The sequence below is a fragment of the Scardinius erythrophthalmus genome, assembly GCF_964197995.2.
Source record: "Scardinius erythrophthalmus genome assembly, chromosome: 2".
In the NCBI taxonomy this organism is placed as follows: domain Eukaryota; kingdom Metazoa; phylum Chordata; class Actinopteri; order Cypriniformes; family Leuciscidae; genus Scardinius; species Scardinius erythrophthalmus.
Window position 1 is genome coordinate 15,793,780 of NC_138222.1, and position 14,886 is coordinate 15,808,665.

The 14,886-nt window shown below is 38.3% G+C and overlaps 1 protein-coding gene across 7 annotated transcripts in view; it reads right to left on the bottom strand.

Annotated features, from left to right (window-relative positions):
* Nucleotides 1-2,459: 2,459 nt before the first annotated feature.
* Nucleotides 2,460-14,886, bottom strand: part of LOC308680156 (receptor-type tyrosine-protein phosphatase delta) — a 190,196-nt gene continuing 177,769 nt past the window's right edge. For all 7 annotated transcript variants that reach the window (XM_081348112.1, XM_081348113.1, XM_081348109.1 and 4 more), the window contains 3 exons: nucleotides 13,872-14,026; nucleotides 10,442-10,577; nucleotides 2,460-5,291 (listed from right to left, as the gene is read on the bottom strand). In XM_081348112.1, the coding sequence (XP_081204238.1) occupies nucleotides 5,223-5,291; nucleotides 10,442-10,577; nucleotides 13,872-14,026 (360 nt within the window). In that variant the 3' untranslated portion in view covers nucleotides 2,460-5,222. The remainder of the gene's footprint in view (nucleotides 5,292-10,441; nucleotides 10,578-13,871; nucleotides 14,027-14,886) is intronic.

Below are 14,886 nucleotides of genomic sequence, written 5' to 3' on the forward strand. Positions count from 1 at the left end.
GCAACATTTAATGCCACAACTTTATGAATTGAAGACTTTCTGCTCTGATTTAAGACTTTTTAAAGGCATTCATTTGTGTAAGGGCTAATTGAGACATTTTAAGACCCCCATAAACCCTGTAACGAGAGATTAAATCAATTACCTCGTCTCTTTCAAGTTTACTGTATATCTGACTTTCAGCTGGTTGTCATGACAGCATAACTACAAAAAAACGGGTAACCTTCAAATGATAAATATAAGGGTTCCTGAAAGGAACATGACGTTCCTCTCTTCAAAGCTGTTTACATGCAGTGAATTTGCTGCAATCACGAATACACGACTAGTCTTTCATCCACCTCTTTACTGATTTAGACACTTTGCAGAGCAAATTATAAATGCCGTTTAACTGAATAATACATACTCACAGAAATACAAACTTCACACATTAAACCCTCTGGAGCGCTTCCGCTACAGTAGATGTGACTAACTCCAGTTTTCTTTTCTGCTAGACAACCTGAAGGAGAGCAAGAGTGTTTTAAGCACAGAACAGAGGCATTGTGGGATTTGTGCACATGGCAGTGGGGAATCATTAACCTTCTTTCCAGTTACTGCACTATATACTTATAGGGGGCAATTACACTCACTTCATGCATCTTGATTTATTGGATTTCTTTCAGACTTAATCCATTTACTCTCAGCTTCGTAAAACAAATGTAAATGTTTATTGTGCAACATTCCAAAGGTGGTTAAAAATATGCTTCTTAAAACAAATATAAATGTGCACTACTATTCTTGCGCAACATGTATGAAAAATTATGTTCTTAAGTCCCTGATATACTCACAACAAAGTTCTGTTTCGTTATTCACTTTGGGGTAAAACGTGTTCGAAATACGTGACCAGCAATACACTGTTAGCGATCAGCGAACATCCGACGCCACCCACACACAGCTGAGAGCGGCGTTTAGATGAATGTGTAGCCTATATGTGCTTTCGTTCTTGCACGCTTTCCTCTCAATAACAAAATTGAGAAAACCGCAAGCATTTTTTTTAATTACACATAAGAAAAAGCATCTGATCATCCGATCAACGTGGATGTTTCCATTAGCACTGCAATTCAGCATTCTAGTAAAGTTTTGTCACATTTATTTACTGTAGCCTAGGCCTACATAGCACTTTATACAAAACATTGCTTAAAATAAATCAGCTTTACCATATTAAACATGAAAAACAGTGTCAGTGTCTAATTTCATCAGCAGTAAAACTTTTTTTTTTTTATTATAAAGCAGCTCTTCCGTGTTTTCACGTTTTCACTCGCAGACGTCTGACCGCGACCGACTGAACAGAAGAAATTAACCCCTAAAGTTTTCCACCTGAAACAAGGCGGAGCCTCCGCGCACACCTACCTATTATCTATGCTGTTCCAGTCCACTTTTAGACACGCACTTGCGAACTTCCCTAAGCACTTCCCCTCGGGGGATCCCTGCCGCCATTTTGAAGTGCGTTCCACTTCGTGAAGTGGACGAGGGAAGATCGAGGGAACGAGTCTACTTCAAATGTACACTTTAGGTACCTATATGTCCCACAATGCAGTACGACTGTGACGTCACCACATATCTCGTCTAATCACCACCACAACAGACAACTCTATGATATATTAATTATATTTTTTATTTTATTTAAAACAACCCAAACACACATAAACATTTGGATGCTGCATTAAACAAATTCTTAAAGGAAAAAAAATGTAAATAATAAATCAACTCCATAGCTGATTCCAAGTGATCAAGGGCTTAGGACGTTCCAGTTCAGACCATTGCAGTTTCCGCCAGTGGGCACTCATGCAACGTAAGCAATGACGTACATCCGAGTTAACGAGACGGAGGGAAGTTAGCGAGTGAAGGGCATGACAATTTTGGACTGGAACGCAGCACTAATCGCCACGGACCAATGGTAGTACAAAGGTGTTTAGCAGCCGCAGGGAACTGTTCCGGAAAGTTCGCTTTGGCAAACTGTTTCGAACTCCCAAAACGAACTCCAAACGAACTTCGCTTTCATCTGATTTTGTTTGAAATGACATCACATTGTTCTTCGATTTTGCTTAAAGTATTTCAGAGATTTTAAGCATCCTTTTTTTTTTTGGCCAAACGGCAGAATATGAATGCAAACAATAATCAGCTTAAAAATAGACATTTTTAACTGCCCCCCCCTCCCCCCCTCCCCATCCCCATCCCCACATCAAAACATGCTTAACTGAATAACCCAACAGAATGCAAATGTAGATATGCACAGTAAAATCAGGGTGTGTGTCAGTAGGATCTGTGCCAGTAGGATTTTCTGAAAACTGTGACCTAATACTAATAAAAAAATAAAAATACCACTGTGATTTTTTTTACCTTATAACAGTGTTGAAGTATTGAGCAATTTAGTCCATTGATCATCCATGCCCAGAGGAGAGAAGGAAGGAAACGCATATGCATAACACTTACATTTTTTAATAGAATTCATTTATAACAAATGGAACTTGTGTCAGCAAAGTACAGAAGGACGGCTTCTCGTACAGATGTGTCTTTTCACCAATGTCATCTAAGTATGAAAATAAAAAGCACTCCATTCATTCAGAGGAAGAAAAAAAATAAAATCAAAAAACATTTTACATTTACATCTAATTAGAGGTAATTTTATGATTCTTTTTTTAACAAGCCATTTTTTTCTTTACAACTGAATTGAATTCATTTCAGTCTATGCATCCAGATGTGAGAGTAACAGGGAGCTTAGAAACACCACGTGCACGTTTGCGTTCGTGACGCTTCAGTCTTTCAACCGGCTGAACGGGGGAAGAAGTGACACTTCGAAATCACCTGCTAAAGATGCTCTTTTCGCAACCGATTAGCTTTTTCTTAATCTTTTTTTTTTTTTTCTTCTTCTTTTTCTCTTTTTACTTGGGTAGTCTCTTTTCTGTGTTATTTACATACACACCCAGTAAAGTTTGAAGGAGATTCGTACAGTTGGGTTCAAGTAAAATCCGTAATGGGTGCGGAATCAGTAGGGCAGTGCATAGAGATAAAGAGATACAAAGTGCAATTCTTCCTACTCGCCCCCACTGCAGTTGAACTCATGCATATTCAAATAAGATCCAGAACAGTGAAAGAAAAGCCGATGTGTAACAGATTGCACATTGAAGCGCTGAACACTAGGTGGCGCTGACAGTTACATGAGGCTATGCAACAGCTGCTTGTTGCTTAACATTGTAACCCGAGTGAGACAATGAAAACATTTGAAATGAACAACAAAATAAGCAAAAACATTGATTTCGGACTGATAACAAAGCGGTTTATTCGAATCAAGAAAGAGGGGGAGGGGGAATTGGGGGGAAAAGCATCTGGAATGCACATCCACAAAGCCAGTGAGGTTCAAGTGTAAAATATTAATATTCTTGTCTCAGAATTCGCACGTTAAAATACTTTGTAGCTTATCGCCTAGAGCTCTGCAGGATTTTCAGAATAACTTGGTTCTTTGAACAAGAGGTTTCGAGGTTAATTTTCCACTGCCGAAAATTTGCAAAGATGACGGGACATTTGATGCTAAAGCTTGGCCTTTAAAAAGACAGAAAGTCATAAATGTTTCCCAGGATTCTGCTTGTGCCATTTGGGAACTCAAAAGTTTATAATGAGTAATACAAAATAAATGATTTAACAGTATCGGGCCTGGCGGTTATCGAACGCTTTTCTTTCTTTTCGTGCCCTTGTCGTTTTTTCTTCTTCTCTGAGCCTAATTAAGGCCACAGAAAATGAAACAGTAATGATGGAATTACGTATTTGCATATATAATTTCATACAATATAAATCCGTACGCGTGGGAAATCAATCGATAAATACTCATAGTCATACATGAACTAATGAAACTATACACGTCGTTAAATGAATATCGTAAAAAAGAACAGGCATAAATATAAGGCACTCTAAATGCAAAAGAATGAACACGTGGACGTCTTATGGCCTAACAGATGCACGACGATGACCTTTGACCTATGAGGTTGTGAACATGACGACAATCACCCCGTCCTTGTTAAACAAACGAGAATCGAACCCTCTGGCTGTAAAACACTGATTTATTGCACAAGAAAAGATGCGTTAAACGTAGTCTGTGTCCGTCCGTCCATCCGTCTGATGTGCATTCCAGCGGAAAACATCCCTCCAACGGATGTACAGAAACCCACCATCACTTCCATATATTATTGTATTTATATATCTATATCTCCTCGCATTTTAGTCATGTTTTGTGAATATACATTTCAACGTTATATAAATAAAGACATCATCTCTTTTAATATCTCTCTCTGGAAGAACTGAGATATCTTCTAACCTTTATACTCTGCCCACCCCATGATTCAGTGTGTGTGTGTATGTGTGTATGTGTGTGTGTGTGTGTGTGTGTGTGTGTGTGTTCACAAAACAAAATGCCACAAACAACCGGCAAAACAATGAAATAAAGAAGGGCACAGAGGTGCAAACATCAGGACATCAGAAAAAAAATAATTAAAAGAAACATTGTTTAAAAAAAAAAATACAGACAGTTTGAACTGATTTCTGTCATAAAAAATCAAAATAAAAAAAAGAAACACAGTCACAGACCTTAAAACAAAAGCTGTGTTATTTGTGTCATTTCTCCAGACATCTAACCTAACGATCAGCGTGTCGTAGTTATTACTTTCAGCTCTGTCCGTATGTTTAGTTTTCTTTTATGATGATGACGATGATGGTGGTGATGAAGTCTCCTCTCTTCATCAGTGACATATCTCCTCGTATTGATTGTGGAACAAAACCAACTCTCTTTACAATGTGTGTCGAGCTCCCCGTCTCACAGCGTCTCTGCATTCGTTGACTCCACAATGTTCCTTTATGATTTGTGTTCATGAATCCTCGAAGCAACCATTATTTCCTCGTGATGCTTCAGCAGTCTAGATTCACCTGTCTGAAATTATTATTATTATTATTATTATTATTACTACTATTTAATTATTCATTATTCACTTTTTGAAATCAGATCGGGGTGATTTTTCTTGGTCCACCTGGATATTTGTCTTTTATTGTCATTTAAGTATTTCTAGGTTTACGTTGCACATCCAACATGTAATCGAAGAGTTTAAGTTCTTTTCACAAGCAGGTATTTATGGCTCAGAAGAATTAAATGACCGCTGGATGTCTGATGGCCGATCCGTCTCCCTGACAGCGTGACGAAGATCTTATGTTGCATAGTGGTCGAAGCTCCCGAGATACTCCAACCCAGCTCTGTAACAAAACTGGTACTGATCCTGAGAGACAGAGAGAAACGGGTGAAATCTGTGCCACATCAAACACTCCATTAGATCCATTATGTGCATTTATTTACCTTGTTTTTAATAAAGATTTATTAAGAATCTTAATTTATTGTATGTTGGACATAATTCAGAAAGATAACAGGGTTGATTGTAGCAGCCGTGGAAGTTTTACACATTCCCATCATTTTGACGTATAACTTTTAACAGTTCAGGTTTGATATTTTCACATATAAACGTTTTAATTATTTACTATACACAATCATGGTAACGGCTGACATTTGAAGACAATTCCTTACTGACAAGTATCACACATCTGTGAAAAAAGTGCTCTTAATTGTATTGAATGTGCACTTAAGTAGCATACTTCAAATCTTAAAAGAAAAGAAAAGCAAACTGTATTTGCAGCTACTATTAATGAAATAAAAGGTCACTTAAGTGTACATAAAGTGGATAAAAAACACTCCAAATTTCAGCTGACTGCATTTAATATAAATTAATTTATTTGATTGCATTTAAAGCTGCCGTCGGCAACATTTTTTTGAGCAAATTCAGTGAAATTGACACTATAATCCGACAGAACAACATAAATAAGGTGGTTTTAGAAAAAACCAGAGCTTCTAACTCCACCTGGAGCGTGTTATTTGTTTTGCAAAAATCCACCGCTCCCGTCTCATCGGGTCCAATCAGCGCAGGGGGGTGTGAGAACTGACTGTCAATCACAGTTCGTGCACACGCCACAGATCCCCCCCTCCCTCGCGCAGGCACGCACATTACAATATCACATGCACACGACATGCCTGAAGTTCGCCTGAAGATTGTACGAAGCGTGATGGCGGGGAGAAAATCTACTAACAAGCTTCCAATTCCTCGGTTATTGCTATCTATGGATAGATTGGCCAGGGCAGCCTACCTCCGAGTCCATGGTGTTGATCGATGCTGAAGAGACGGACGCGTTCACAGAAAATCAGGTACACATGCACTGACGATGGGCGGGTGCTCGTTGGTAGTGGGGGAGGGGCATGAGAGTTGTAAACATTCAAAATTTTGGCTAAGTCCACTCAATCTGCCAGACTTGCCGACTGCAGCTTTAACATGCATTTAAGTGTCTGGAAACATTCAGTCAGTTTGCACTTAAGTATATTCAGTAACACTTATAAGGCTTCATTTGTTAACATTACTTAACTACAATAGAAGTACAAAAGGCACACTATGTAAGATTTTTAGATCAAAATATCCAAAAACCACTAGAACAATGTTATATCATTTGTTGACTTGTGTACTTACCTTATCCCAAATGTTTCTAAGAATGTTTAAATCCAGAGAAATAAGCGTTTTAACCAGGACACGGAACGTGTCCGTGCGTCGCCTATCAATGTCATCATACCCGCGTTACCCTCGATTTCCATTTTTATTTTGTAGAAACCATGGAATCACCAAAGATTCTTTAATATATTAAGTGTTTTATTAGACAGATGAGCAACTGTTTGGATACATTCATCAACATAAAACTAATCATTGTTATACAGCTCAACACAGTTAGTCTTTGTTTAAAACTAATTTTCTTGATTTACCGCGAGTACCATTTTTACCTTGCCTAATACTGATCTAGTTTGTTGCAGTGTGCTATAAGTGTCTCATAGTATCCGCCGAGCGAATGCACAGAATAGCATTATAACAACTTTCATCACACTCAAATGTATCTAATATAATAAAAGCGTGCTGTGTTACCCCACATACGCATGACCGGAAGAAGCGGAAGCGGTCTGTGGCATGATAAAAGCTCCACTGCTCTCGAGCTGTGTGTCATGCTTGTCTCTCATTAGCAATCGCTACAACGGCTTTCGTGACGTTTATAACAAAATAAAAAAAACCTTTCTGCCCTAGTCCTGTAGTATTCTCCACTGGCTATAGAGGTGAAGACAACAACTCCCATGATTCTGCGAAATCACGGCGTCATCAAGCTACGCCTTTGTTATGAATAAACGACCTCTTGTGACGAAAAATGACATAGTGTGCTAATAGTGAAAATACTTCTAAAGCATTTATTAAAGGGATACTTCACCTCTGGAAAGATGAATGTGTATTTAAATTGGGTAATTTATGTAGAAGAAATGTGAAATTATTTTTGAATTTGGAGCCTTCTAGAATGAGAAAAGCCAGAAAATGTATTTTTGGCTCATGTGGATGAGAGACAACAAGCCACGCCTACTGGTTAGAGAGCAGTTAAACAACAAAGCTAAGCTACTAGTGAATCTCCGTGACAAGTCTGCCCGGGTTTTTGAGATGAGATGTGCAGGTACTCTGAGAGTTTACATCTTGAAATGATAATGGTTACATTTTTTGTTTGTTTTTCAATTTATGATTATAGTACCTATATTAATATACGTATGATGTTAAAAGGGTTGATGTGTAACCTGAGGATGCAACTTTAGGTCTTTTTAATAATGCATTGCTAACTACAGTTGTGGTCAGAATTATTGGCACCCCTGAAGAATTAGCAAAAATCCAACCTTTCATTGAAGTAAAATAATTGAAAGTGGGGGTAAATCGCATTGTGAAATATGGCCATAATTATAGGCACCCTTTTATTAAATATTTTTTTTGCAACGTCCTTTTGCCAATATAACAGCTCAGAGTTTTCTCCTATAATGCCTGATGAGTTTGGAGAACACCTGACAAGAGATCAGAGACCATTCCTCCATAGAGAATCTCTCCAGATCCCTCAGATTCCCAGCACCATGTTGGTGCTTCTCTTCAGTTCACCCCCACTCATTTTCTATAGGGTTCAGGTCAGGGGACTGGGACGGTCATGGCAGAAGCTTCATTTTGTGACCAGTGACACATTTTTGTGTTAATTTTGATGTTTGGTTTGATTTTTTTATCTGTTGGTATTTTCTAGAATCCATTATACCATGTATCTGAACAAGATGTCCAGGACCACCACCAGCAAAAAAAAAAAAAAAGAAAAAAAAAAAAAGAAATTGGCCCACACCATTAAAGATCCAGCAATATATTTAACCATGGGCATGGGGTACTTTTTGTTATCCCTTTTTGCACCAAACACATCTGGTGGGTTTTCTGCCAAAAAGCTCTTTTCTTTATTTTCATCTGACCATAGAATCCAGTCCCCTTTGAAGTTCCAGTCATGTCTGACATCTGAAAATGCTGGAGTTTGGTTTTGGATGAGCGAGGGGGATTTTTTTTAGTTTTTTTTTTTTTTTTTTTTTTAGGCTTTCTGACCCCAAGACTCAACAAATCTCAGCAATTCTCCTATCTATGACCTTGGAGAGTCTTTGGCCACTCAAACTTTCATCCTCGCAGTGCATTAAGACAATATAGACACACATCCTATTCCAGGCAGATTTGTAACATCTTTAGTTGATTGGAACTTCTTAATTATTGCCCAGATGGTGGAAATGGGAATTCTCAATGCTTTAGCTATTGCCTTTCAGCCACTTTCTATTTTGTGAATCTCAACAATCTTTTGCTGCACATCAGAACTATATTCTTTGGTTTTACTCATTGTGATGGATGATTAAGGGAATTTGGCATTTGTGTTTCCTAATATTTATACTCTGTGAAACAAGAAGTCATAGCTAGACAATTTCATCTCCCTAGTCACACTGGTGCGCAACATTTTTTTATTTTTAATGGGAACATACTTCAGATATATTTTACTCATAAAAAATTCCAGGGGTGCCAATAATTGTGGCCAACGTGTTTTGGAGAAAAACATTTATTTCATAATGTGATTTAACCCTCACTTTCAGTTATTTTACTTAAATGAAAGGTTAGATTTTTTGAATGAAAGATCAAAAGGATAAACAATGCAGATTTATTTTTACAGCCATCTTTGATCATATTTATCGGGGGTGCCAATAATTCTGACCACAACTGTATTATCTAATATTATATAGAGAGAATTAATAAAAACAAAATACTAGATTAAATGGTCATACATTTTGTTCTTAATAAATGTGCATATTCACTGATATAACAGAAAGTTGGGAAACAGAAAACTCTTCAGAAAAAGAATTTATGTGCAAGTTCACTAGACTTCATAGGGGATTTACTAAAAAGTGTATATGATAGGCAGTTAAAAATAAAAATATCCAATGACATTATTATTATTGCAAAATGAAAACCTAAGTAGGATTTAAACAGAAAGAAACTGACTCGACGTTTGAAATGCAATCTTTTGGTAAAGCACATCAGTGATGTAATGTGACATCTTCTGAGCAGATTTTATGGATTTCTCGGTGAATTCACGGATGCGTGGCTCCTCTCATCTCCACAGCAACACATCAGCTCAGCGGTCTGTGACGTGAAGGCTTGCGTGCGCAGCTCTAATGTCGCCGCTTTTGTGTCGCGCATCTCGCTGGTGCTCTGAGGTGAAAAGGAGGGATTGTGTTGTGCCAAGCGTGATATTCGAGCCTCATCACTTTGCTGTCGCATTGAACGCGGAAAATAATTTTACCCCATTGACGCTGGAAAAGGCCATTGTGTGGGTTAGCTGTGAAATTGCTTATCTGAACCAATTTGCATGGCTAACCTGAAGGGTTTGTAGTTATAAATGAGAATGAGCGTTTGCGGGCTGAACAAAGTCACGTTCTTTTCCTCATCAGTGTCACAAACTCAATGCACACGTGTCTCTTCATCTAACTAAAATTACAGAGGACATCTGAAAGATGAATCACTAAACTGGCCTGCATGTTGTTAGTCGTTTTAATTTAATACGATGCTGAATGCTTGAGGAAGAGATTTAGTCTGTTAACTGTCTTAAACTGAACTTAATTGTAATTTATGAATGCTTTGGAATACAGATCTAATGTTGGTTTCTTTTTTAAAGAGGACACTTCATTATTTGCAAAAGTGAAAGCATAAAAAGTTATGCAAGTTTAAGTTTATTGTAAAGCAAATGTTCTGAACTAAACATTTATTTTATACAAAATATATATTTTACAAAATAATTTTGTTGTGTTCCAAATTTGAAGTTGATATCACAAAAAATATGTTTTAAAAAATGTTTTAAAGTAGGGTTTCCATGGTTCAATTTGTTCATGATGCATATTGAGTGTTTAAGCTTTTGAATGAAAGGCAATAAAAGTTTGGATTTTAAGTCAAAGTGTGAATATGTTACGTACTTCGGTCTGGACCATCGCCGGCCGCTGTGTTCTCAACATCTTGACCGTCTGGAAGATGTCCACCACGCCTTCATAACGCATCCGCTCCAGAACAATACTAAGCGTGATGAAGACTCCTGTCCGGCCCACGCCAGCACTGCCGAGACATTCAACAAACCAATCAAAACACAGAGTAATCTGTTTCATAATCTGAAGAGTTAACAGCTTTGTGCCACATGACCTTCGGATTATGCCTCACAACATTTGTCCACTGGATTTTTGATATTTCAAACCGTTTTCTTGTAACATGCAAACAAGTGACCAGTATTTTTCATGTACTGGTTTTAATCATGGTCTTGAGGTCTGTTTTGCTTTATATATATTTTTGCTATATTTTCTTCTTTCAGACTAGTGGTAAGAAAACATCCAAAATACACATTTAGATGTTTATTTTAGTACACTTTATATATTTGTGTTAGTAGATTTCAATTCAAATTAATTTTTTAAAAGGCGGTGAGTTTCCTTTCGATGGAACTCTGCTATGGGAAAGCCTTCAGCATGTTCTATTGGCCGACGGAGGTCATGTGAAGAAGCGTAGTGTGCCATCAAGACCATAAAGGGTCCCAAAATCACCAGCATCAGTTTGTCAAAATTGTATGTCGTGATTCTCTGATTTTATTTAGATAGGAGTACTATAAAAATGGTAAGCAAAGAAATTTAGGAGGTGTGTGCCGCGGTGCCCCACTTTCTTACAGGTGATGACTCACACAATCTCTGTGTTGTTTGTTTGGGAGCGGAGAACACTCAGACAGTTCTCGAGGGGGCTGACTGTGTTAATTGTGCATAGCATATATTGAAGCATACCAATATGGAGTCCTCCTTTCGGTCTTCCTTTATCGCCTTACACCTTCACAAAGTGCATGAATGTGACTCTGGTTCCATTGTGACTCTTCTGAATTACACAGACAGCTGGCTGTTAGTGGCCCAGTCGGAGGAATCAGCAATTTGCCATCGAGATGTTGTTCTCACTCACTTAAAGTGTTTGAACCTGAGATTGAAACTCAAGAAGAGTTTGTTGTTTCAGAGAACAACTCTTCCAGGGTTTATTTTCCAATCGGGTGGAATCACAATGGGCAACGTCAGGTTAGGCCAGGGTGTTTTCGTCCGCCAATACCAGAAGCTACTGGGTCTTATGGTTGTAGCCGCATTAAGCTTTAGGGGTGTAACGATACATCGATATGGATCGATGCATCAATATAATGTCTAACGATACGATGCATCGATTCCACACGTAAAATACCGATATACACCTTTATTTTGACACTCTCCACATTCTCACGTAACATCCTTCCGCCAAAGCGCACATTTTCGTTTAACATTACTCACCAACCATACTGTCTGTCGGTGTGTCTTTATAACGTTAATCTCCTCATCTGAAATAGACGCCTGACAAGACTGACTGAACCCTAAATAAGTTTTTTCACAAAAGCCGGTATTGTCCGCTGTCAAGGCATCGCGAGTTCATGTTTTACAGCAGAAACAGACAAGCAGTTGCACCCTTGTTGGTGAACACAACACGATAAGTCCATTTTAGCACGCAGTATTCAGGTCAGATGTCACTTTGAAAAGATGCGCTGGCTAAGAGGAGTTTCGTCAAAGCTGACTAAAAGTGATCGAGGATGGATAATTTCAATGAACTTGAACCCGTGATATCTTCTTCGGGGCGTAAAAGGAAAATAAAAGCTGAAACATTTTCACAGAACCTTACTAAAGCAGCACGTTTAGTGGTGAGGGAAAAGCTCACTGTATTGCGTGTACGTTAATCACAACAACAAAATTTGAAAGGCGTCTATGTCAGCTGAAGAGATTAACGTTACAAAGATTAACCGAGTGTTGTATTATTTATCATAGCAATTACTTGATTTTGTTTGACTCAGAAAGATGAAATGTGAATGTATCTGCTCTGCTAAAAAAAAAAAAAAAAAAAATTTACATATTAAAGCATACTTTCAATTAACTTTAATTTAGTAATTTACCTGTATTTTTTAAGTTATTAATCAAAACAACCCAGCTGCAGTTTGACTGATATTACTTGGAATGCACAGTAAAAATAAAAAAACATGATTTATGAAAATGAACAAGAACGGACTTGCAAATGAACTCTTCTGTTGTAAATGTCCCAATTGGGAGAGGGTGTGCAATTTTCAAAGAGTTTAATTAAACGTTCATGTTATATATTTTGGTTGCATTTCTGAGTTAATAAAAATGTAACTGGTTGTGTGAACATAATATCTAAATATCGATTAATCGATCGATATAGCCCTGAATCGAATCGAATCGTATCGTATCGCAGAATTTTTTGAGGTATCGGCAAATATCGTATCGCTGGCTGAGAGAATCGATAATGTATCGTATCGTGATGAACTTTCCGATTTACACCCCTATTAAGCTTCCTGCACTTGAGACCATACCAGTGGTATTTGGTGAGCAGGGGGCTGTGCAACCCCCTATGGTTCATAAGGGTTATGCGCAGAGGTCTTCTTACCATGTATCTGTGGGAAGACCGGTTTCTAACTCAGGGTCCTGCACTGGGGCAAATTACAATCGCAAAATGTTTGCTTTGGTCACCTCTCTTACGGACTGGGGGAATTGAGGGCAGTGTTTCTAGTGTTGAAAGACTTTCTTAAAGACCTGAAGGGCTACCATGGGTGTGGATGGAAAACACATTGGTAGTCTCGTGCATAAATCACCAGGGGAGGTTGAGTTTGCGTCCCCTGTTCAGGTTGGCGCAGCAGACCTTGATCTGGGCCAAGGTGTAGATATTCTGTAGAGTCCCACACTTGAGGCATGTTGTCGTTGTTGCTACGGTGGATGCCTTACTCATAGTGGTCCTGGATGACCATCTAGTGTCTTACCCTAAGGGGCTATCCTTTTTTGGGTCACAGGGTTATGCGCAGTTCCTATTGGTTCCCATGCTTGGGGCATTTTGCTATTGCAAGGGTTACGACGGATGCTCCTCTCAAGGTCTGGAATGACCACCCAGCTTATATAGTATGGTCTGGATTGACCACCCAGCGTATAGCATAAGGGTTACAATGTCATTGACGTACGTTCGAAGTTCCCTTGAAAAGGAACCTTTGGGGTTCCGTACGTGTTCCCTACATGAGAAGGAAACAAGATGCTGTGTCTATTTGCCATACTTCACGCATGCCTGCACGGCTTCTTCAGACAAAAAAAATCTGGGTAATCAGTGACGTAGGTGCCCTTTCATGGTTTATTTATTTTAAAAGAATTATATAAAATGTATGATATAAAATTTTAAATATAGAAAATGAGGCATTTGTTATTAGATAATTTTTTGTCATTAAATAGAACAAAAGACAAGAGTTTTGTGTACTGATAGAAAGTACATCAGCTCTGTTTTTCTCACATAGACTCGTGTCTTTCTTACCTACAGTGGACCGATATGGGTCCATCCTGACCAAACTGCTCTTTTGTTTTATGCACTTGGCCGATGAAGTCGATGAAGCCTTCCCCTGACTTTGGCACGCCTTGTTCTGGCCAGTCTGTGAACTGGAACTGCCTGACGGTCCGTGACTGTCCGTCCTAAAAGAAGAGAGAGACACAAACCAACATAAAGGAGCTGCAGCTGCTCCCTGACGCATAACACCAATCCATTACATTCACATTTATGTGTAGCAAACGCTGCGCTTGTCAAACACTGATGAAAACATCACTCATGCTGAATGAGGGTTGAAAATCCCAGGAAACATTAATAATTTACAAATATATACTAAAAACAAGCATTCAAAATTTGAGGTCAGTAAGATGTTACTTTTTTTATTTTTATAAAAATTAATCTGCAAAGTTGTAAAATAGAAAGTGCATGATTGAAGTGCACAAAGTTATTGTCTCCCAAAATAAAGAATGGACTCTGAACTGAGTCGTCTGTATTTCGAATCCCACTGCGTAACGGTTTTACGTCACTAGATAAGACATTTGCATAATGATCGCCGATGTTGTATGTTGTCCCGCCTTCAAACACGTAATTTTAAAAAACTGCTTCTCAAATCTCAAATTTCAACGCGGGATTCGCAAAACACTTGCTCTGGAAAGATGGGTCAGTACCCAGTTTATTTGGACCAGCTTGCTCCTCAGAATCACAACCTGTAAGTATGAATAATTACTGAGTGTTCGAAATACGTAGTTTTGTGTTGTATAAGTTTCTGGCTAACTCGCGTTATTACTGTCTTACTGAAATAGTTCTGCTAATCAGCTGTGGGCCACTATTACCTAAAACTGTCTATTAATGAAGATTGTCTGTCATTCTTACTACTTTGAGTAAAGATAAAGGATGGAGCAAAATTTGTTTTGCAAACTTTAATGTTACATCAGTCATTCACATAAGTGCTCGGCTAACATAAGCTCTGTTATTGATGCAGTTAATACAGTTCCCATATGTGCAC